This window comes from Oncorhynchus keta, chromosome 1 (genome assembly GCF_023373465.1).
Source record: "Oncorhynchus keta strain PuntledgeMale-10-30-2019 chromosome 1, Oket_V2, whole genome shotgun sequence".
In the NCBI taxonomy this organism is placed as follows: Eukaryota; Metazoa; Chordata; class Actinopteri; order Salmoniformes; family Salmonidae; genus Oncorhynchus; species Oncorhynchus keta.
Window position 1 is genome coordinate 33,775,730 of NC_068421.1, and position 23,755 is coordinate 33,799,484.

Here is a 23,755-nt window from a genome sequence, read left to right on the forward strand (position 1 = left end):
ACCACGCGAGAGACCCACATTGTAGCCTGTACAGTGAATATATTCACTGATCACATACTCTTCCTTGGCAAATAAAGGTGTGGTTCAGGTATGATTCTCTGAGACATTCTTTTTCCGTCATATCCAATACCAGGTGTATCAAACTCCATTCTTTGAATGATGCTGTGTCTGCATGTATGTATTACAAGTATACACTTCAACAGTGTTTACCACTCCTGCTCCCGGGACATAAATTATTACACATTGTAACTACGCAATAGACTAGAAACATGATTTAAGTAAAGGGTGATTTGTAATTCATATAAACAGAAAGAAGATGCATATCTAACTACCTTCATCTGCATTAATCTGAGGACACAGGATAGTATTTCACTGAGATACTTAATTTCAACCAGTGGAGAATGTGAAACACTTTATTGAAAGAAGTTCATTTCCAGGTGTTATAAATACACAATACATGCATTATAATTATCATAATTGTGATATTATAAATAAAAATTCAATCTGTACTTCAATGCACATATGGTGTGCATTATAAAACGAGGAAGAAAGACGAGATGGGGAGAGAGGTGTAGAAGACAGAAAGGGAAGAGGTAAGAACAGAGGTAGACAGCATATAATTAATGAATTACAGTGCCAACCTAGTATTCTCTCAGTTCACCACAATTACAGTGTCTCTAGCGGTGTATCCTAACCAGCCTTGGGCCCCCAGGTAGCCCGAAGGTTATCTTAAGAGCGGGTGAGGTGGCCATGACAGGCCTGGCTATCTCTCTCACATCAAAACATACCTGCAGACGAGACTTATGGATAGAGAGAGTGAGCATGATTAAGCCTTGTTTTTTTATTCTAACACAGTCAGTCATCATAATCTGAGCGTGGATCATTAACTCTGGAACTACTACATCTCTACCTGTATTTCAATGTAAAGCATCTCTTTGATAATACTTCCTGTTGACCTGGCCTCTCGCCTATGATCATGCTGTGCCCTCTGTGTCAGCCAGTTCAGATGCGGGAGGGGTTCACTGACACAGCTGATATAACCTAGAGGAATTAGGGAGAAGGCGGTGAGGGATGAAGTGAAGGAGAGAGACTGTTATTGTGTGTATTGTCTCACCTGGTGTCCACACTAAGTGTCCAAAGAGTACTTTATAATGCTTGATGATGACTTGATCATTTTAATCAGCTGTGTAGTACTAAGGCAATATCAAAAATGTGCTCAGGTGTTTGGAGAATTCCGATATGCCACAGCTGGTGAGGTGTTATGTGCGCCTCTTTATTTAAAGGGTGATTATTCCAACTCTCCGTGAAATGTTGCAGATCTGCCCACAGACGAGGTAGGGACAAATATCCCACACAGAAGAGGTGGATAAAATTCGACAGGTCAATGTATCCTTCTTCCTCCAAACTGTGCATGTGAGACAGGTTCCATGTACATCAAGACAGGCAGAGAGGAAGAGAGAAAAAGAACACAGAACAGTTTAATTACCTCTGATTATGGACACTTTTGCCGGCAATAAAGCTTCCGCGGCCTGTTCCTCGGACAGTGAACATCTGGCAATAACTACATTTTCATGTTCGACCACTTGATCAGCTCGCACTCTGAAGTAAAGAAAATAGCTTCTTATTGATGTATATGAAAGCAATCACTGTGATATGACACTTCAATCTAAAGCATCAGATGTAATTTTCAGGATACGTCAATACAGCACAGAAAGATTAACACCAGACTGGTATTGTGCTTGTTCATTAGTATACTTACCTGCTGTATCTTTTAAAAAAGCATTGGAATTAAAAGTGAAATGTTTAACCTATTAACCTACTTCATTATTTATGTATTACCAGTTGATAATGAACAACTCCAATTTCATACATCATCGAATATTGTCTTGGAATAAGTAAGAATAAAAAGGTTAGATTTGATGGAGACATCATACGTCTTAATACCTTATCAATTTATGATTTGTATCAATGTGGACTAGACACAGGGTGCAGGGAACAGAGAAACAGAGTAGGGGAACAGAGTATTTTTGCAGAGCAATGCAACAATGCTGGATCATTCTGGCAATGATACTTGCACCATCTACACATGGCCCATTGTTCTGCTGACATATCAGAATAGCATTCCCTGACAGACATATTGTGTTCTTTCATCCTTCTGTAAACAAAGCTAACCGTTACACTGTAATGAAATATGATTATACATCGACAATTAAACAAATACGACATGGCCTGCTTATGAGTTGCTAGTTATATATACAGTATTACATTTACACAACTATTCAGACCCTTCACTCAGTACTTTGTTGAAGCACCTTTAGCAGCGATTACAGCCTCAAGTCTTCTTGGGTATGATGCTACAAGCTTGGCACAACTTTCTTTACCATTCTGGCCATCATATTTGCCACCAATGCTCTTTATAGGACGCATCACTGCACTCTTTTATCCTCTGTAAATTAGTCATCTCTGTATACTCTTCGCAAGACCCACTGGTTGGTGCTTATTTATAAAACCCTCCTAGGCAGCACTCCCCTGTCTGAGATATCTACTGCAGCCCTCATCCTCCACATACAACACCCGTTCTGCCAGTCACATTCTGTTAAAGGTCCCCTAATCCCACACATCTCTGGGTCGCTGCAGCTAGCGACTGGAAGAGCTGCAAACACCCTCAAAATCTCTTCATTCAAAATTCAATCATAGACACTCTTACTCACAGTTGTGGCTGCTCTGCGTGATGTATTGTTGTCTCTACCTTCTTGCCGTGTGTGCTGTTGTCTGTGCCAAATAATGTTTGTGACATGTTTTGTGCTGCTGCCATGTTGTGTTGCTACCATGCTGTGTTGTCAGGTGTTGCTGCCATGCTATGTTGTTGTCTTAGGTCTCTCTTTATGTAGTGTTGTGTTGTCTCTCTTGTCGTGACGTGTGTTTTGTCCTATATTTTTACTTAATAAATTACAAAAATTCATCCCAGCCCCCATCCCTGCAGGAGGCCTTTTGCCTTTTGGTAGGCCGTCATTGTAAAAACTCATTTGTTCTTAAAACCTGTTCGGGATAGGGGGCAGCATTTTCACGTTTGGATGAAAGCGTGCCCAGAGTAAACTGCCTGCTACTCAGTCCCAGTTGCTAATATGTTTATGTTATTAGTAGATTTGGATAGAAACACTCTGAAGTTTCTAAAACTGTTTGAATGATGTCTGTGAGTATAACAGAACTCATATGGCAGGCAAAAACCTGAGAAAAATCCTACCAGGAAGTGGGAAATCTGTGGTTTGTAGTTTTTCAACGCTTGGCCTATTGAATAAACAATGTCTATGGGGTCAAATTGCACTTCCTAAGGCTTCCACTAGATGTCAAAAGTCTTTAGAACGTTGTTTGAGGCTACTACTGTAAAGAAGGGGCTCATAAGGGCTCTGAGTTAGTGGTCTGGCAGAGTGCCACAAGCTCGTGACGCTCGTTCACGTGAGAGGTAGCTCGCGTTCCATTGCATTTCTGAAGCCAAAGGAATTCTTCGGTTGGAACATTATTGAAGATTTATGTTAAAAACATCCTAAAGATTTATTCTATACATCGGTTGACATGTTTCTACAGACTGTAATGGAACTTTTGGACTTTTCGTCTGACCTTGATCTCGCGCTTCATGAAGATGGATTACTGGGCTGAACGCTAACAACAAGGAGGAATTTGGACATAAATGATAAACTTTATCGAACAAATCAACATTTATTGTGGAACTGAGATTCCTGGGAGTGCATTCTGATGAAGATCATCAAACGTAAGTGAATATTTATAATGCTATTTCTGACTAATGTTGACTCCACAACATGGCAGATATTTCTTTGACTGGTTTGGTCTCTGAGCGCCGTACTCAGATTATTGCATGGTGTGCTTTTTCCATAAAGTTTTTTAAAAATCTGACACAGCGGTTGCATTAAGGAGAAGTCTATCTTTAATTCTGTGAATAACACTAGTATCTTTTATCAATGTTTATTATGAGTATTTTTGTAAATTGATGTGGCTCTCTGCAAAATCACCGGATGTTTTGGAAGCAAAACATTACTGAACGTAAACGCGGTCCTTCTGTAATGTAAACTGAGATTTTTGGACCACCCAAAAATATGCACACATGACTGTAATCGAACAAACATATGTCACATATGTTCTGACCTTAGTTCCTTTATTATGTCTTTGTGTTAGTTTGGTCAGGGCGTGTGTTGGGGTGGGTAGTCTATGTTCTTTTTCTATGTTGTGTTTATGTGTTTGGCCTGGTATGGTTCTCAATCAGAGGCAGGTGTCGTCGTTGTCTCTGATTGAGAATCATACTTAGGTAGCCTGTTTTCCCATTTTAGTTGTGGGTGATTGTTTTCTGTCTCTGTGCCTTCACCAGACAGAACTGCTTTGTTTTTCGTTTCTGTCTTTCACTTTGTTATTTTGTATTTTTGTGTGCAGTGTCTTTTCATTAAAAATGACGAACACTTACCACGCTGAACATTGGTCCGATCTGTCATACTCCTCGTCAGAGGAAGACGAATTTCGTTACAACATACATGTATTGTGTAACATGATGTCCTATAAGTGTCATCTGATGAAGATCATCAAAGGTTAGTGATTAATTGTATCTATATTTCTTTTTGTGACTCCTTTCTTTGGCTGGAAAAAATGGCTGTGTGTGTATTTGTGACTTGGTTCTGACCTAACATAATCATATGTTGTGCTTTCGCTGTAATGCCTTTTAGAAATCGGACACGATGGGTAGATTAAAAATACGTTTTTCATTTGGTGTATTGCACATGTTAATGTGTGAAAGTTACATATTTCAAAAAAATATTTTTGAATTTGGCGTGCTGCCTTTTCAGTGGAATGTTGGGGTGCTGCTAGCGGAACCTTTAGCGTGCTTGTTGAGTGCTGCAGAGATGGTTGTCCTTCTGGAAGGTTCTCCCATCTCCACAGAGGAACTCTGGAGCTCTGTCATAGTCACTTCCCCTGACCAATGCCCTGGAAGAGTATCGGTGGTTCCAAACTTCTTCCATTTAAGAATGTTGGGAGGCCACTGTGTTCTTGAGGACCTTCAAAGCTGCAGAAATGTTTTGCTACCCTTCCCCAGATCTGTGCCTCGACACAATGCTGTCTCAGAGCTCTACGGACAATTCCTTCGACCTCATGGCTTGGTTTCTGCTCTGACATGCACTGTCAAATGTGAGACCTTATGTAGACAGGTGTATGCCTTTCCAAATCATGTCCAATCAATTGAATTTAGCACAGGTGGACTTCAATCGTTGTAGGAATTTCTCAAGGATGATCAATGGAAACAGGATGCACCTGAGCTCAATTTGAGTCTCATAGCAGAGTGTCTGAATAATTATGGGAATAAGTTCTGTTTTTTATTTTATACATTTGCATATATTTCTGTTTATACTTGGGTACTATTGTTTGTACAGATGAATGTGGTACCTTAATAAGGCGTTTGGAAATTGCTCCCAAGGATGAACCAGACTTGTGGAGGTCTACAATTTTTTTGAATGATTTCTTTTGATTTTCCCATGATGTCAAGCAAAGAGGCGCTGAGGTTGAAGGTAGGCCTTGAAATACATCCACAGGTACACATCCAATTGACTCATTATGTCAATTAGCCTATCGGAAGCTTCTAAAACCATGACATAATTATCAGGAATTTTCCAAGTTGTCTAAAGGCACAGTCAACTTAGTGTATGTAAACTTTTGACCCACGGAATTTTGACCCACAGAACTTTGACCCACAGAAACCCACAGGAATTGTGATACAGCGAAATAATCTGTCTGTAAACAATTGTTGGAAAAATTACTTGGGTCATGCCCAAAAGTAGATTTGTTTTTGGCAAGTCCTAACGAACTTGCCCAAACTGTAATTTGTTAACAATAAAGTTGTGGATTGGTTGAATAGCTAGTTTTAATGACTCCATCCTAAGTGTGTATGTTTATTTTATTTTATTTTATTTCACCTTTATTTAACCAGGTAGGCTAGTTGAGAACAAGTTCTCATTTGCAACTGCGACCTGGCCAAGATGAAGCATAGCAGTGTGAACAGACAACACAGAGTTACACATGGAGTAAACAATTAACAAGTCAATAATACAGTAGAAAAAAAGAGAGTCTATATACATTGTGTAAAAAAGGCATGAGGAGGTAGGTGAATAATTACCACTCTTGCAGATTAACACTGGAGTGATAAATGATCAGATGGTCATGTACAGGTAGAGATATTGGTGTACAAAAGAGCAGAAAATAAAATAAATAAAAACAGTATGGGGATGAGGATAAGAGCGTCTGCTAAATGACTTAAATGTAAATGTAATGTAATGGATGAGGTAGGTAAAAATGGGTGGGCTATTTACCGATAGACTATGTACAGTGGCAGCGATCGGTTAGCTGCTCAGATAGCAGATGTTTGAAGTTGTGAGGGAGATAAAAGTCTCCAACTTCAGCGATTTTTGCAATCCGTTCCAGTCACAGGCAGCAGAGAACTGAACGAAAGGCGGCCAAATGAGGTGCTGGCTTTAGGATGATCAGTGAGATGCACCTGCTGGAGCGCGCGTGTTACGGGTGGGTGTTGCCATCGTGACCAGTGAACTGAGATAAGGCGGAGCTTTACCTAGCATGGACTTGTAGATGACCTGGAGCCAGTGGGTCTGGCGACGATTTATATGTAGCGAGGGTCAGCCGACTAGAGCATACAGGTCGCAGTGGTGGTGGAATAAGGTGCTTTAGTGACGAAATGGATGGCACTGTGATAAACTGCATCCAGTTTGCTGAGTAGGGTGTTGGAAGCAATTTTGTAGATGACATCGCCGAAGTCGAGGATCGGTAGGATAGTCAGTTTTACTAGGGTAAGTTTGGCGGCGTGAGTGAAGGAGGCTTTGTTGCGGAATAGAAAGTCGACTCTTGATTTGATTTTCGATTGGAGATGTTTGATATGAGTCTGGAAGGAGAGTTTACAGTCTAGCCAGACACCTAGGTACTTATAGATGTCCACATATTCAAGGTCGGAACCATCCAGGGTGGTGATGCTGGTCAGGCGTGCGGGTGCAGGCAGCGAACGGTTGAAAAGCATGCATTTGGTTTTACTAGCGTTTAAGAGCAGTTGGAGGCCACGGAGGGAGTGTTGTATGGCATTGAAGCTTGTTTGGAGGTTAGATAGCACAGTGTCCAAGGACGGGCCGGAAGTATATAGAATGGTGTCGTCTGCGTAGAGGTGGATAAGGGAATCGCCCGCAGCAAGAGTAACATCATTGATATATACAGAGAAAAGAGTCGGCCCGAGAATTGAACCCTGTGGCACCCCATAGAGACTGCCAGAGGACCGGACAGCATGCCCTCCGATTTGACACACTGAACTCTGTCTGCAAAGTAATTGGTGTAATTGGTGTAAATTTCCTACTTCAACTGTATGCCGCTCAAGCCCATTCTCCCCAATTAAGTTGCCACCAACCTCCTGTGGAGTGAACATATATTTAAGAATTAAGCAGAAACAGACTGGCCAGGTAATTACGGCAAATGCCAGATGGGTCATTCCTTTAGCTCAGCGCCCAGTCTAAAAAGTTTGCAAGCGTAGAGATAGATATAGGACTCGCGTGGCCAAACGTCACTAGAGTAGTAACTGGGTGGGACTTCATATGGGTTAAGGAAGGATCACATAATTCCATACAGGTCACCAGGAGGGATTAGCCAATGCATTAAATTTATGAGCAAACATTCCATAACTGCAGGTGGCAATAAATAGCCAAACTTGGCTTCATACCTGTTAAAAACTTGTAGAAGTAGAAGAAGGAAATGGACTACTTCAAAATGGAGTATGGTGCTTCCAGTGATCTTAGACGCCATGCAGCCCATATTAGGCTGATCTTCCTCATTGTACATGAATCTCTTTCAAAAATGAATTTGAAGCATTTTAATTTACAATAAATAATGCAATGTTTTATTCAGTGTAGCATGACTAAATGAATAAACAACTGTTTGATCAAGAAAATGGATTCATCCCTTTTATTTTACAGGAAGTTATGGGTATTTAACTTGCTAATTCAAATGTCATCTAAATATCAAAAGGATCTGCTAGAACTGTCACTTCTAGAATAATACTTTATTGCCCATTTGTTGAAACAGAATTTATTACATCATTTTACTTTGTCCCCAACCCCACTGAAACACACATACATGTCCATTGACATGCTAGAAGAACACACAGCAGCATCACTCATTTGACTTTACAACAGTAAAATACATTTAACGAAATGCAGAAGAATTCACAGAAATAGAATGCAACACAAAGGAGAAGAGATTGGGTTGATGATAAAAACAAATGTATAAATATTCAGTTCTAGCAGATGATCCTGTCAGACCTGGGATTCAAACCATCAACCCTGCCCTGCTGCTGTAATATCTAAAGTCATAATTGGTACCAGTTTAGGTTCAGATTTTCGATGAGGAAAATCAAGAGTTCGGAAATATTCTTCTTATAATTTTTGTAACACATGTCCTGATCTTCTTGGTCCTAATACCATATATGATAGGGTGTACCAGTGGTGGGAAAATAATAAACTGTACTGATATTAATACATTAACCTCTGTGCCTGTTGTAAACAACAGAAAAAAGGATGGTTTGCAGAGAAGTTGATGAATATGTTCTAGTGGGGAGCACGTATTAAAAGTCTTCTTTCATTACTCCTTTGAGGCTTTACTATTTTGACATATGAGAGCACAACTAACACAAGAGCGTAAAACCACTAGACTTGATATGGTAGATATACAGTACCACACAGGCTGCTCAGCTCACTTTCAAAACAGGAGAGTTTAACAACTGCTTAGTCATCACAAAAAAACATAGATTGTTTCTGGCACAAGGGAGCCTTGAAGTGATAAACATTTGATGGGCCAAGAGAACAGAGGTGGCAGAGCTGGTTGGGGTGTAGGGTCGTCCCAAAGATCCCTGTTAGCATCTGTTTGAGCACAACCTGAAGGTAGGGAGGGCAGCGCCCTTGATGCTCTGTAGTTATGCAGTTAACTAGCTAATATGACACAAAACATTCTCAGTTACAATACATTATAAACTTGATGCTTTACAAGAATCATTGGTCTACAGAGAAATTATGGCAAAATTATACATATTTGCACAGTCAATGATAGCAACTATAAGTAACAAAACACAATTCAATATAATCTGTTTATGTTTTAGGGTAAAGTCCTAGTACCTTTTACAAGCCTGCCTGATATTAACCATCCTAAGGCCATACATTAAAGGATTGAAAAGTGGTGGACATATCAGAAAATAACCAATAAAATAGTGCGAATTATAGGTGGAAGATGCAGTATCATATCTGCCTTGTAGAATCACAAATAAACAGCCAAATAAGAAGTTCAGCAAAGAGGCTATATGTGGCATACAGGTGTTAAATGCTTTCTGTTTCGTCTCTTTAGAAGACTTTAAACATATCTGTAGAATTCTTACATATGAGTATATGGTAGGAAATAAAGTACAAGAAAAAGAAAGCGCAGTGACAAACAAGACCCCATATGTTATTCAGCGTAGTATTTGAACAGGCAAGCTTGACGACTGTGTAGTTGTCACAATACACTCTGTCTAGAATGTTACCACAAAATTGCAGTCGCAAACTCAGGGAGATAATGATGGCATTGATGAAAAAGAATACACCCAGGGCAGTAGAATTAAGCCACAAATTATTTTAGGTGTCATAATATTGTTATACTGTAGAGGATAAATAAATAGAGATGTACCTGTCATAGGACATAACTGCTAAATTACAAAATTCTGTTATAGCATATGTGTACAACACATAAATCTGAGATAACAATAAAGAAGGGAAATATCATGTGTGTCAGACAGCACAGTAAAACATGAGAGCAGGAAACAAACCAGTGCTCCCATACAACTGATTAACAAACAAAGCACATAGAAACAGATACATGGGTTCATGAAGGCTTCTTTCAATGCAGATAACTCCAATAAGCAAAGCATTGGCAAGAATGATGACAAAATATAATAAAGTTACAACAGCAAAGTAGCAATATTTCAATTGTCCGATATCACCGTATGCAGCAAGCCTGAAGACCTCGTAGTGAGTAGAGTTTTCCATGGTCCTGGGAGTTGGTAAAGATGTGCTGTCAATGTTTGAAGAAGAGGAGCAAATCCTCCTACTGAAGCTTAAATATATATTAAAATCATGAAATCATAAACATCAAACAACCTAAATGGATAATTCCTTGACTTGTTCATTCAGAGATACATTTGCTCACATCTATACTCACCAATTCAGACAGCTTTAGATTCTTCTGATAAAAATAATTCATTGCCTAAACAAAACAATATTATACGTTGTATCCGGCACTCATGTTACTTATCAAAATGAAATGGAAAATAATTAATTGATTACCTGTAAAGTATGCTAAATCCAACATTTGACAGACCATTTCTAATCCATCATGAACTGCTTAAACTCCTCAAACGATTCCTATACTTATATATATAAAAACACCTGCCATGGTGATAGGCAAGTGTACACCAATACCTGGGGAAAATTAGATATTCTCAGAGTCAAGGAAACCGTCCAGAGAAAAACAGAAACCATTTTGTAACACAGGCCCTCTAGGGAGGAGGTGCAAAGCCTTTCTTAAAAATCTATACAAACTACAGTAACTCATAGAGAAAAGTAGATTACACAAGGCATGTACAACTGATGTGAAATGGCTAGCTTGTTACAGTGCTGTCTTTTGTTCAATTGGTATTGTCACTCTTCTGAGACCTAGAAGTAGTTGTTTCCTTGCTCTGCAAGGGCCGTGGTTTTGTGGATTGACAGGTAACGATGTTTTGTGGGTGACGGTTCTCTGATGTGGTCAGAGGGTCCCTGGTTTTAGCCTAGGTTGGGGTAAGGCAGGGGTTGGAAGCAATAGCTCGTTACAGTACACATGGTAAGAGGGACATGTGTACTGGTAGGCTTTGTTAGTGGCCTATGATGCTGTTACAACAATGTATGATCGGGGACTACAGGAAGAGGAGAGCCGAGCATTCACCCATAGATGTGGCTAAAGTGGAGCAGGTTGAGAGCTTCAAGTTCCTTGGTTTCCACATCAGAAAACAAACAAACATGGTCCAAACACACCAAGACACTCGCGGAAGAGGGCAATTGACAATGCCTATTCCCTCAGAGACTGAAAAGATTCAGTCTTCAGATCCTCAAAAGCTATACAGCTGCACCATCGAGAGCATCCTGACCGTTGCATCACCGCCTGGTATGGCAACTGCTCGGCCTCTGACCGCAAGGCGCACAGAGGGTACTGCGTACAGCCCATTACATCACTGGGGCCAAGCTTCCTGTTATCCAGGACCTCTAAACCACGCTGTATCAGAGGAAGGTCCTAAAAATTGCCAAAGACTCCAGCCACCTTAGTCATAGATGTTCTCTCTGGTACCGCACGACAAACGATACCGGAGCCAAGTCTCGGTCCAAAATCATTTTTAACTGCTTCTACCCCAAGCCATAAGACTCCTGGACACCTAATCATATCGCTACCCAGACTATTTGTATTGAACCCCTTTATGCTGCTGCTGCTCGCTGTTTATCATCCATGCGTAGTCACTTTACCCCTACCTACATGTACAAAAACCAACCAGTACTCCGGCATTGACTTAGCACTGTGGCCTCATTATTGTTATTTTATTGTTGCTCTTTTCTTTTTTACTTTAGTTAATTTAGTATATATTTTTCTTAACTCTTATTTCCTTCTTAAAACTGCATTGTTGTTTGAGGGTTTGTAAGCAAGAATTTCACAGTAAGGTCTTCATCTGTTTAATTCGCGCATGTGACAAATCCAATTTGATTTTATTTGATGTGTTGGGACCTTCTAGCCTGGCACTTCTTGACAAAATGTAGAAGAATTATGTGACATCACCAACCTGCTGTGTAGGCAATGCTATCAGCTCACATTAACCTTCCAGGAGTTTGTGTTCTATGTACTGTGCATAATAAATACATAATTCAGTCGAACCAATGCAAAGCTTCTGACAAAGGGAAGGTTACCCAGACGCAGATCAAGTCTACTCCTGACTAAAAACACACTGTCAATGGAGATTCTCCATTGAGCAATTTTTATTCTATTTATTCTATGACCAGTCTTGATCTGGGTCCTGTAATTCAGGGAGGTAGCTGGGTACTGTTGAGGGGCTACCTTTGCTAGCTATAGTCAGAATGAGGGTGCAACACAACAGTCTGAGGAGAGGTCATCATTGGTAGCCTGGACCCAGATCTTTTGTGCCATCATTTAGCCTCATGTCATGTTTGGCATGACAAGGGGTGGACTAATAGCACAAACATACTGGTACCCAGAATATACAGTTAGGGCACTGTCATTTTTCCTGACCATTTGATCTAACCAGGGAAAACATAGAATAACTCAGCAGCCTGAGTCCTAGCTATAGTCTAAAACCTAGGCCCAAAGCTTTTCCTGCTCAGGTAAAAGTGAGGATCCTTATTATCACTCTTGGCTTCTTTTAGACCTACAGTACACTTTCAGTGCCTATCCACCCAGAGGGGATGACAGAATGCATGAGTCTCAAATGGCACCCTATTGCCTTTATAGTGCACTACTTTTGACGAGAGGCTTCTGGCTAATATAGGGAATAGGGAATATATATATAGGGAATAGGTTACCATTTGGGATGCAATCAAGACCAGCCGTGCCTCTCCCGGAGCCCTCGGGTCTCTACAGGTTAATAGCTGCATTAATTGGTTCCTAGGGAACAAGGCAATATAGTGGACTAATGACCTGGAACCTAATGACACCAATAAACATGTTTATTATGCTTTCCCCATGGAAAAGTATTAATGGAGTACATGAACAACGTGTCTCATAAAGTGTGGAGAACAAGTATTTGATACACTGCCGATTTTGCAGGTTTTCCTACTTACAAAGCATGTAGAGGTCTGTAATTTTTATCAATAGGTACACTTCAACTGTGAGAGACGGCAGTGTATCAAAACATCCCTTTTTTCAGGACCCTGTCTTTCAAAGATAATTCGTAAAAATCCACAAATCTTCATTGTAAAGGGTTTAAACACTGTTTCCCATACTTGTTCAATGAACCATAAACAATTAATGAACATGCACCTGTGGAATGGTCGTTACGACACTAACAGCTTACAAATGGTAGGCAATTAAGGTCACAGTTATGACAACTTAGGACACTAAAGAGGCTTTTCTACTGACTCTGAAAAACACCAAAAGAAAGATGCACAGAGTCCCTACTAATCTGCGTGAACATGCCTTAGGCATGCTGCAAGGAGGCATAAAGACTGCAGATGTGTCCGTACTGTGAGACGCCTAAGACAGTGCTACAGGGAGACAGCTGATCGTCCTTGCAGTGGTAAACCATGTGTAACAACGCCTGCACTGGATCGGTACATCCGAACATCACACCTGTGGGACAGGCACAAGATGGCAACAACAACTGCCCGAGCTACATCAGGAACACACAATCCCTCCATCAGTGCTCAGACTGTAAGGCAGGTCCTCACCAGACATCACAGGCAACAACATCGCCAATGGGCAGGCAATCTCAACGATGTGCGTTACAGGGAAGACATCCTCCTCCCTCATGTGGTACCCTTCCTGTAGACTCATCCTGACATGACCCTCCAGCATGACAATGCCACCAGCCATACTGCTCGTTCTGTGCATGATTTCCTGCAAGACAGGAATGTCAGTGTTCTGCCATGGCCAGCGAAGAGCCCGGATCTCAATCCCATTGAGCATGTCTGGGACCTGTTGGATCGGAGGGTGAGGGCTAGGGCCATTTCCAACAGAAATGTCTGGGAACTTGCAGGTGCCTTGGTGGAAGTGTGGGGTAACATCTCACAGCAAGAACGGGCAAATCCATGAGGAGGAGATGCACTGCAGTACTTAATGCAGCCGTTGGCTACACCAGATACTGACTGTTACTTTTATTTTGTTCAGGGACACATTATTGCATTTCTGTTAGTCACTTGTCTGTGGAACTTGTTCAGTTTTTGTCTCCATTGTTGAATCTTGTTATGTTCATACAAATATTTACATATGTTAAGTTTGCTGAAAATAAACGCAGTTGAAAGTGGGATGACGTTTCTTTATTTGCTGAGTTTACATCACCATGACCTTTACTGGATTGTTTTATTCTGGGTCAAACATATCAAATCAAATCAAATGTATTTATATAGCCCTTCGTACATCAGCTGATATCTCAAAGTGCTGTACAGAAACCCAGCCTAAAACCCCAAACAGCAAGCAATGCAGGTGTAGAAGCACGGTGGCTAGGAAAAACTCCCTAGAAAGGCCAAAACCTAGGAAGAAACCTAGAGAGGAACCAGGCTATGTGGGGTGGCCAGTCCTCTTCTGGCTGTGCCGGGTGGAGATTATAACAGAACATGGCCAAGATGTTCAAATGTTCATAAATTACCAGCATGGTCGTATAATAATAAGGCAGAACAGTTGAAACTGGAGTAGCAGCACGGTCAGGTGGACTGGGGACAGCAAGTAGTCATCATGTCAGGTAGTCCTGGGGCATGGTCCTAGGGCTCAGGTCCTCCGAGAGAGAGAAAGAAAGAGAGAATTAGAGAGAGCATATGTGGGGTGGCCAGTCCTCTTCTGGCTGAAAGGTGGAGATTATAACAGAACATGGCCAAGATGTTAAAATGTTCATAAATGATCAGCATGGTCGAATAATAATAAGGCAGAACAGTTGAAACTGGAGCAGCAGCACGGCCAGGTGGACTGGGGACAACAAGGAGTCATCATGTCAGGTAGTCCTGGGGCATGGTCCTAGGGCTCAGGTCAGTTGAAACTGGAGCAGCAGCACGGCCAGGTGGACTGGGGACAGCAAGGAGTCATCATGTCAGGTAGTCCTGGGGCATGGTCCGAGGGCTCAGGTCCTCCGAGAGAGAGAAAGAAAGAGAGAAGGAGAGAATTAGAGAACGCACACTTAGATTCACACAGGACACCGAATAGGACAGGAGAAGTACTCCAGATATAACAAACTGACCCTAGCCCCCCGACACAAACTACTGCAGCATAAATACTGGAGGCTGAGACAGGAGGGGTCAGGAGACACTGTGGCCCCATCCGATGACACCCCCGGACAGGGCCAAACAGGAAGGATTTAACCCCACCCACTTTGCCAAAGCACAGCCTCCACACCACTAGAGGGATAGCTTCAACCACCAACTTACCATCCTGAGACAAGGCCGAGTATAGCCCACAAAGATCTCCGCCACGGCACAACCCAAGGGGGGGGGAGTTGACAGCAAGATCACATCAGTGACTCAACCCACTCAAGTGACGCACCCCTCTCAGGGACGGTATGAAAGAGCCTAGTAAGCCAGTGGCTCAGCCCCTGTAATAGGGTTAGAGGCAGAGAATCCCAGTGAAAAGAGGGGAACCGGCCAGGCAGAGACAGCAAGGGCGGTTCGTTGCTCCAGAGCCTTTCCGTTCACCTTCCCACTCCTGGGCCAGACTACACTCAATCATATGACCCACTGAAGAGATGAGTCTTCAGTAAAGACTTAAAGGTTGAGACCGAGTTTGCGTCACTGACATGGGTAGGCAGACCGTTCCATAAAAATGGCGCTCTATAGGAGAAAGCCTGCCTCCAACTGTTTGCTTAGAAATTTAGGACAATTAGGAGGCCTGCGTCTTGTGACCGTAGCGTACGTGTAGGTATGTACAGCAGGACCAAATGAGAGAGATAGGTAGGAGCAAGCCCATGTAATGCTTTGTAGGTTAGCAGTAAAACCTTAAAATCAGCCCTTGCTTTGACAGGAAGCCAGTGTAGAGAGGCTAGCACTGGAGTAATATGATCAAATCTTTTGGTTCTAGTCGGGATTCTAGCAGCCGTATTTAGCACCAACTGAAGTTTATTCAGTGCTTTATCCGGGTAGCCGGAAAGTAGAGCATTGCAGTAGTCTAACCTAGAAGTGACAAAAGCATGGATTAATTTTTCTGCATCATTTTTGGACAGAAAGTTTCAGATTTTTGCGTTTGTTACGTAGATGGAAAAAAGCTGTCCTTGAAATAGTCTTGATATGTTCTTCAAAAGAGAGATCAGGGTCCAGAGTAACGCCGAGGTCCTTCACAGTTTTATTTGAGACGACTGTACAACCATTAAGATTAATCGTCAGATTCAACAGAAGATCTCTTTGTTTCTTGGGACCTAGAACAAGCATCTCTGTTTTGTCCGAGTTTAAAAATAGAACGTTTGCAGCCATCCACTTCCTTATGTCTGAAACACATGCTTCTAGCAAGGGCAATTTAGGGGCTTCACCATGTTTCATTGAAATGTACAGCTGTGTATCATCCGCATAGCAGTGAAAGTTAACATTATGTTTTCGAATAACATCCCCAAGAGGTAAAATATATAGTGAAAACAATAGTGGTCCTAAAACGGAACCTTGAGGAACACCGAAATTTACAGTTTATTTGTCAGAGGACAAACCATTCACAGAGACAAACTGATATCTTTCCGACAGATAAGATCTTAACCAGGCCAGAACTTGTCCGTGTAGACCAATTTGGGTTTACAATCTCTCCAAAAGAATGTGGTGATCGATGGTATCAAAAGCAGCACTAAGGTCTAGGAGCATGAGGACAGATGCAGAGCCTCGGTCCGCTGCCATTAAAATGTCATTTACCACCTTCACAAGTGCCGTCTCAGTGCTATGATGGGGTCTAAAACCAGACTGAAGCATTTTGTATACATTTTTGTCTTCAGGAAGGGTAAGTTGCTGCGCAACAGCCTTTTCTAAAAATGTTGAGAGGAATGGAAGATTCGATATAGGCTGATAGTTTTTTATATTTTCTGGGTCAAGGTTTGGCTTTTTCAAGAGAGGCTTTATTACTGCCACTTTTAGTGAGTTTGGTACACATCCGGTGTATAGAGAGCCGTTTATTATGTTCAACATAGGAGGGCCAAGCACAGGAAGCAGCTCTTTCAGTAGTTTAGTTGGAATAGGGTCCAGTATGCAGCTTGAAGGTTTAGAGGCCATGATTATTTTCATCATTGTGTCAAGAGATATAGTACTAAAACACCTGAGCATCTCTCTTGATCCGAGTTGTGCAGACTCAGGACAACTGAGCTTTGAAGGAATACGCAGATTTAAAGAGGAGTCCGTAATTTGCTTTCTAATAATCATAATCTTTTCCTCAAAGAAGTTCATGAATTTATCACTGCTAAAGTGAAAGTCATCCTCTCTTGGGGAATGCTGCTTTTTAGTTAGCTTTGCGACAGTATCAAAAAGGAATTTCGGATTGTTCTTATTTTCCTCAATTAAGTTAGAAAATAGGATGATCGAGCAGCAGTAAGGGCTCTTCGGTACTGCACGTTACTGTCTTTCCAAGCTCGTCGGAAGACTTCCAGTTTGGTATGGCGCCATTTACATTCCAATTTTCTGGAAGCTTGCTTCAGAGCTCGGGTATTTTCTGTGTACCAGGGAGCTAGTTTCTTATGAGAAATTGTTTTAGTTTTTAGGGGTGCAACTGCATCTAGGGTATTGAGCAAGGTTAAATTGAGTTCCTCAGTTCGGTGGTTAACTGATTTTTGTCCTCTGGAAGGACATCAAGGAATCTTTGTGTTGTCTGTGAATTTATAGCAGGGCTTTTGATGTTCCTTGGTTGGGGTCTGAGCAGATTATTTGTTGCAATTGCAAACGTAATAAAATAGTGGTCCGATAGTCCAGGATTATGAGGAAAAACATTAAGATCCACAACATTTATTCCATGGGACAAAACTAGGCCCAGCGTATGACTGTGACAGTGAGTGGGTCCAGAGACATGTTGGACAAAACCCACTGAGTCGATGATGGCTCCGAAAGCCTTTTGGAGTGGGTCTGTGGACTTTTCTATGTGAATATGAAAGTCACCAAAGATTAGAATATTATCTGCTATGACTACAAGGTCTGATAGGAATTCAGGGAACTCAGTGATGAACGCTGTATATGGCCCAGGAGGCCTGTAAACAGTAGCTATAAAAAGTGATTGAGTTGGCTGCATAGATTTCATGACTAGAAGCTCAAAAGACGAAAATGTCATTTTTTTTTTGTAAATTGAAATTTGCTATCGTAAATATTAGCAACACCTCCGCCTTTGCAGGATGCACGGGGGATATGGTCACTAGTGTAGCCAGGAGGTGAGGCCTCATTTAACACAGTAAATTCATCAGGCTTAAGCCATGTTTCAGTCAGGCCAATCACATCAAGATTATGATCAGTGATTAGTTAATTGACTATAATTGCCTTTGAAGTAAGGGATCTAACATTAAGTAGCCCTATTTTGAGATGTGAGGTATCATGATCTTTTTCAATAATGACAGGAATGGAGGTGGTCTTTATCCTAGTGAGATTACTAAGGCGAACACCGCCATGTTTAGTTTTGCCCAACCTAGGTCGAGGCACAGACACGGTCTCAATGGTGATAGCTGAGCTGACTACACTGACTGTGCTATTGGCAGACTCCACTATGCTGGCAGGCTGGCTAACAGCCTGCTGCCTGGCCTGCACCCTATTTCATTGTGGAGCTAGAGGAGTTAGAGCCCTGTCTATGTTGGTAGATAAGATGAGAGCACCCCTCCAGCTAGGATGGAGTCCGTCACTCCTCAGCAGGTCAGGCTTGGTCCTGTTTGTGGGTGAGTCCCAGAAAGAGGGCCAATTATCTACAAATTCTATCTTTTGGGAGGGGCAGAAAACAGTTTTCAACCAGCGATTGAGTTGTGAGACTGCTGTAGAGCTCATCATTCCCCCTAACTGGGAGGGGGCCAGAGACAATTACTCGATGCCGACACATCTTTCTAGCTGATTTACACGCAGAAGCTATGTTGCGCTTGGTGATCTCTGACTGTTTCATCCTAACATCGTTGGTGCCGACGTGGATAACAATATCTCTATACTCTACACTCGCCAGTTTTAGCTTTAGCCAGCACCATCTTCAGATTAGCCTTAACGTCGGTAGCCCTGCCCCCTGGTAAACAGTGTATGATCGCTGGATGATTCGTTTTAAGTCTAATACTGCGGGTAATGGAGTTTATTTGGATAGTTTATTATTTCCTAAAAATGTCCAAGTAATTCCTTGATAATAAGAAATACACTGTATATATTTTGTATTCAATTGAGAAATCAGAGGACTAGATACCTTTATTTTTCTCTTGATCCTATGTCCTGGGAGAGTTGTGCAGACTCAGGACAACTGAGCTTTGAAGGAATACGCAGATTTAAAGAGGAGTCCGTAATTTGCTTTCTAATAATCATAATCTTTTCCTCAGTGATCCCAGAAAAATAAAGGTATGACTATCATGACTATCATCAAATGTAGGATGAAAGGAAGGCCAGCCGATAGAGATGAGTCTTAAAGACTGCTTTCAAGGCCCCAACAGTCTGAGCAGTCCTGAGATTGTCCGGAAGAGAGTTCTAAAGGCGGTGGCTTGGTAGTTAAAGGCATGTCCCCTATTGTGCGGAGCCAGGTGCTAGGGGCGAGGAGCAGTTTGGTGTGGCTTGAACGTAGAGTGAGTGGAGGTTCATAGGGGGAGAGTAAGGTTGACAGGTCAGTGGGTCCAATGCCATTTATGGCTTTGTAGACGAGGAGGGTAAGTCAATTTTTTGAATGATAGGTATCCAATGGAGACCAGCAAGTGAATTACATCAAGTAAATGGCAATATTTCACAAATCAGAAAATGTTTTACATGTCTGATTTTCACCATCCTCACCCCATTCATTATTGCAACTAGCCTATAAATAACAAAAACACACAAGTGACATCACAAAAATCTAACAATCAGGACAGAAAAGGTCACACTACTGTTTAGCTTATGTTTTAGGGTACAGACCTACAGGTAGTATGTATTTACAAGCCTGTCTGATTTTAGTCATCCTAACGCCATACATAATAGGGTTCAAAAGTGGCTGGCACATCAGAAAGTACACTGATAAAATAGTGTGAAGTACAGTTGGAACATTTCTCATAGGCCTATCAAATCTACTCTGGAGCAGATTTAAGAAACAGCCGAAAGAGAAGTTGAGCAGCGAGGCCAGGTGAGGAGTACAGGTGCTGAAAGCTTTCTGTCTGGTCTCAATGGAAGATTTCAAACAAATTGTCAGAATCTTAATATAAGAAAACAAAATAGTAATTAAAGGGACAACAACAGACAAAACAAGACTGTAGAGTCCATAGATGTTATTAACTGTTGCGTCTGAAGTTGAACAAGCAAGTTTCACCAGCAGGTAGTTGTCACAGTACACTTTGTCTATAACGTTCCCACACAATTTCAAACGAATAGTTAAAGACAGTGTTATGATGCTTTTTGCAAAAGGGTACAACCATATTACACAAACTAAAATACACACCCTGTTGGGTGTCATGACGACATTATACTGTAGTGGATAACATATAGCAAGGTACCTGTCATAGGACATGACTGCTAAATTACAGAATTCCATAGATCCATATGTGTATATGCAAAAGATCTGTAGGTAACAGTACACAGTGGAAACTGAATGCGCATCTGAAACCAAATTAATCATAAGAGCAGGAAACAAAGCAGTGCTACCATACAACTCATTCACAAACAAACTGCACAGAAACAGATACATGGGTTCATGAAGGCTCCTCTCCATACATATAACCATGATAAGCACAATGTTCGCAAAGACTATGAAGATGTATAACACAGTTAATATAATCAAATAGAAGTACTTTAAGTGTCCACTGTCACTATATCCAGCTAGCATAAATGACGTGAATTGTGTTGAGTTTTCCATTTTCCTAATAGTACTTATATAAATATTTGTAGATATATTTGGTTCACAAGACAAGGATAACAGTGTCTATCACGTGAATCTATCAAGCTCTTATTGACATCTCATAACTGCCACATTCTTAGGATTGCTAAATATTTGCTAAGATTGTGCATTATTGCCACAGTAACCTGTTACGTGGCTGTCATGGACATTGAGTAGAACATACAGCAAACTTAATTCATCCCGAGAGTAGTTCACTAATATTATATATTATACAAATACAATTGACAAATTGAATTAGCTCACAGATATTTGCTCTACTGTTACAAACACTCCAATCATAGTGTGTAAATGAAACAGGATGCTAGTCGTGCAGAGCTGTGGTGTGGTAACACTCCTCATCATAAGTCACATACATCTCCCCACCAGAGACCAGGGTTCAATCCCTGTGTCCAACTTTCTCACTGCTTCTCCCACTTGACTGTCTCCCCTCTGATTGTATTACTGTATAAAGAAACACCAATAAAAATATATACATATACACATACATATATATGTATATATATATATATTAATAACAGGATGTAAGTCTAGATCACCTGGTATCTTTTTCCAGATTGCATTGGTGTAGACAGACCTTCTGTATGGTCTGTGCCGGTGGGATATTCCACACTAAACTACTGTCATATCACCGACCTTTTATACCCTTTAAAGGAAGAAAAAACTATATACAGCAGTGTGTTTACTTGAACTCCAATGACACCAATAATTAAATTGTCATAGTGGGACTCCCAGCCTCCAGTGGGTGGTTAGGCTAGTGCAGTGTCGGCTTGGCCAATAAACGGCATAAGCAGTCACTTAGTTTGTATTTGTGTGTTTGTTGTGTGTGTTAAGGAGTTGGAGGAGCCCAGGTCTGCCTTTCTGCAATTAGTACTTTCCTGAGCACAGATTATTCTTCAGTCTCAATCTCTCTCTCTCTATCTCTCTCTCTGTGTTTGTGTGAACACATGAACCATGTAGGCCATGAACAGAAATATGATTAAACAAATATATCATGGCTTCTTGCATCATTAAACAATTCAATGATATTTAGAATACACTGCACATGCACAATTACAAAGCAGATGCATAAGACGTAGACATCGCTCCAACAATGTCTTCATTTACTTTCTCCTGACAAGTTGCTCTCCAAGGCCTGGAAGACATTCATAGACAGTGTGACGAAGCCAGTGATCAAGCAGCTCCTGGATGACCTTTTGGAGGACAAGGTACTGAACGATGAAGAGACAGAATCGGTGACGGAGGAGAACAGCACTAGGGCAGAGCAGGCACGATGCCTTATCGATATGGTGCGGAAGAAAGGGAGCAAAGCCAGTGAGAAGATGATTGCCAGAGTTCAGGAGAGAGATCCTGAACTTTATAACAAATTGGCTCCCGGGCAGCCTGCCCAGATGAGTGAGTGAAACTGATACACCATTCAGTTACGTCTGTCACAGTGCCAAACTTGTCTTCGATTTGATAAGCGTTAGTAAGGACTTGTATCATGCTGTATTTTCTCTGCAGCACCATAATCAACCCAGTTATCACAGCAGGAGGAGCAGCCAGTGTCCTCTGTCCTCACCACCAGCAACTTTAAAATCATCCTTAAAATCTGTCAGCTTAAGCTAAAGATATGAGTTTTTGCATGGGTTGCGTCTCAATCGTCTCACAAATATAATGCAAACTATTTTGACCACTCTATGGAAAAGGGGAGACTCTCACGATGGTGTTCTTTATTTTGCTCTATAACACCCACAAGTGTCATGGAACTTGTCTGAACTCTGTAACGCTGATGTACCAACGTCTGTGTCACGTTCTGACCTTTATTTCCTTTGTTTTGTCATTATTTAGTATGGTCAGGGCATGAGTTGGGGTGGGCAGTCTGTTTGTTTTTCTATGATTTGGGTATTTCTATGTTTCGGCCTAGTATGGTTCTCAATCAGAGGCAGGTGTCATTAGTTGTCTCTGATTGAGAATCATACTTAGGTAGCCTGGGTTTCACTGTGTGTTTGTTCCTGTCTCTGTTTTCACCAGATAACCTAAACAGCCTTTCTCACGTTTATTGTTTTGTTAGTCTATTCATGTATAGTTTCTTTATTAAAGAACCATGAATAATAACCACGCTGCGTTTTGGTCCGCCTCTCCTTCAACTCAAGAAAACCGTTAGTCTGTCTGTGGTGTTCGAACCGTTTGAGCTACACACTAATATGACCCCAGTATGGAAAGGGGAGACTATCGCGAACACAATGGTGTTCTTTGTGTTGCTTTATGACACAAGTATAACGGAACTCGTCTGAAGGTAACCCATACAAACTAATGGAAGTATTGAGGTAGTTTTTGCCAACAAAAATAAGGGGTTAAATATATGTCCAAAAAAACACAAATATTTCCTGAGCTTTCTTATATCTGCCAGATATAGGACAGATACTTCAAAACCTTATTCCTTGTGATACATTTTGACTGTCTTTTTTGCCATTCATGCATGTGTTATTCAATACATTTCTATGGCTATAGCCTAGTAGTAAAGGCAAAATTCTATATTTTATACCTAATGGGGTACTAAAAATTTAAATAAAATAGCTAAATAGCTAAATGATGAGTTCCTCTATGAGTTACTCTAAAAGCAATATAAAACAATAAAATCCTCATATAGCAGTGAGTATAGTCCTACAGCATAAACAAATCATCATCGTATTGACTTGTAATTTCATTAACCGCAATAACTAAGTAACAATGCATACCTACACTGTTATTATACAGTGGTTTTAGCACCACTTGTGAAGTGGGACCAGTTTGCCCACTTATTTTGATGAGTTGAATTGTTGCTATTACTGTTTGCACCTGTCATTGCTTTGCTCTATAAGATTTACCCTCCAATTGATATGTCTTGTCAGAAGCACCGGCCCTGCTCATAAACAGCGTGGAG

At 41.2% G+C, this 23,755-nt stretch overlaps 1 protein-coding gene and 1 pseudogene across 1 annotated transcript; both read right to left on the reverse strand.

Annotated features, from left to right (window-relative positions):
* Nucleotides 1–9,208: 9,208 nt before the first annotated feature.
* On the reverse strand, nt 9,209–10,166 carry LOC118395137 (olfactory receptor 49-like; annotated as a pseudogene).
* A 9,187-nt stretch (nt 10,167–19,353) lies between these two features.
* LOC127931103 (olfactory receptor 11A1-like) lies at nt 19,354–21,259 on the reverse strand. Its single transcript, XM_052522397.1, has one exon. It carries the CDS (start codon nt 20,809–20,811, stop codon nt 19,861–19,863), a length of 951 nt encoding a protein of 316 aa, XP_052378357.1. The 5' UTR covers nt 20,812–21,259; the 3' UTR covers nt 19,354–19,860.
* Nucleotides 21,260–23,755: the final 2,496 nt, after the last annotated feature.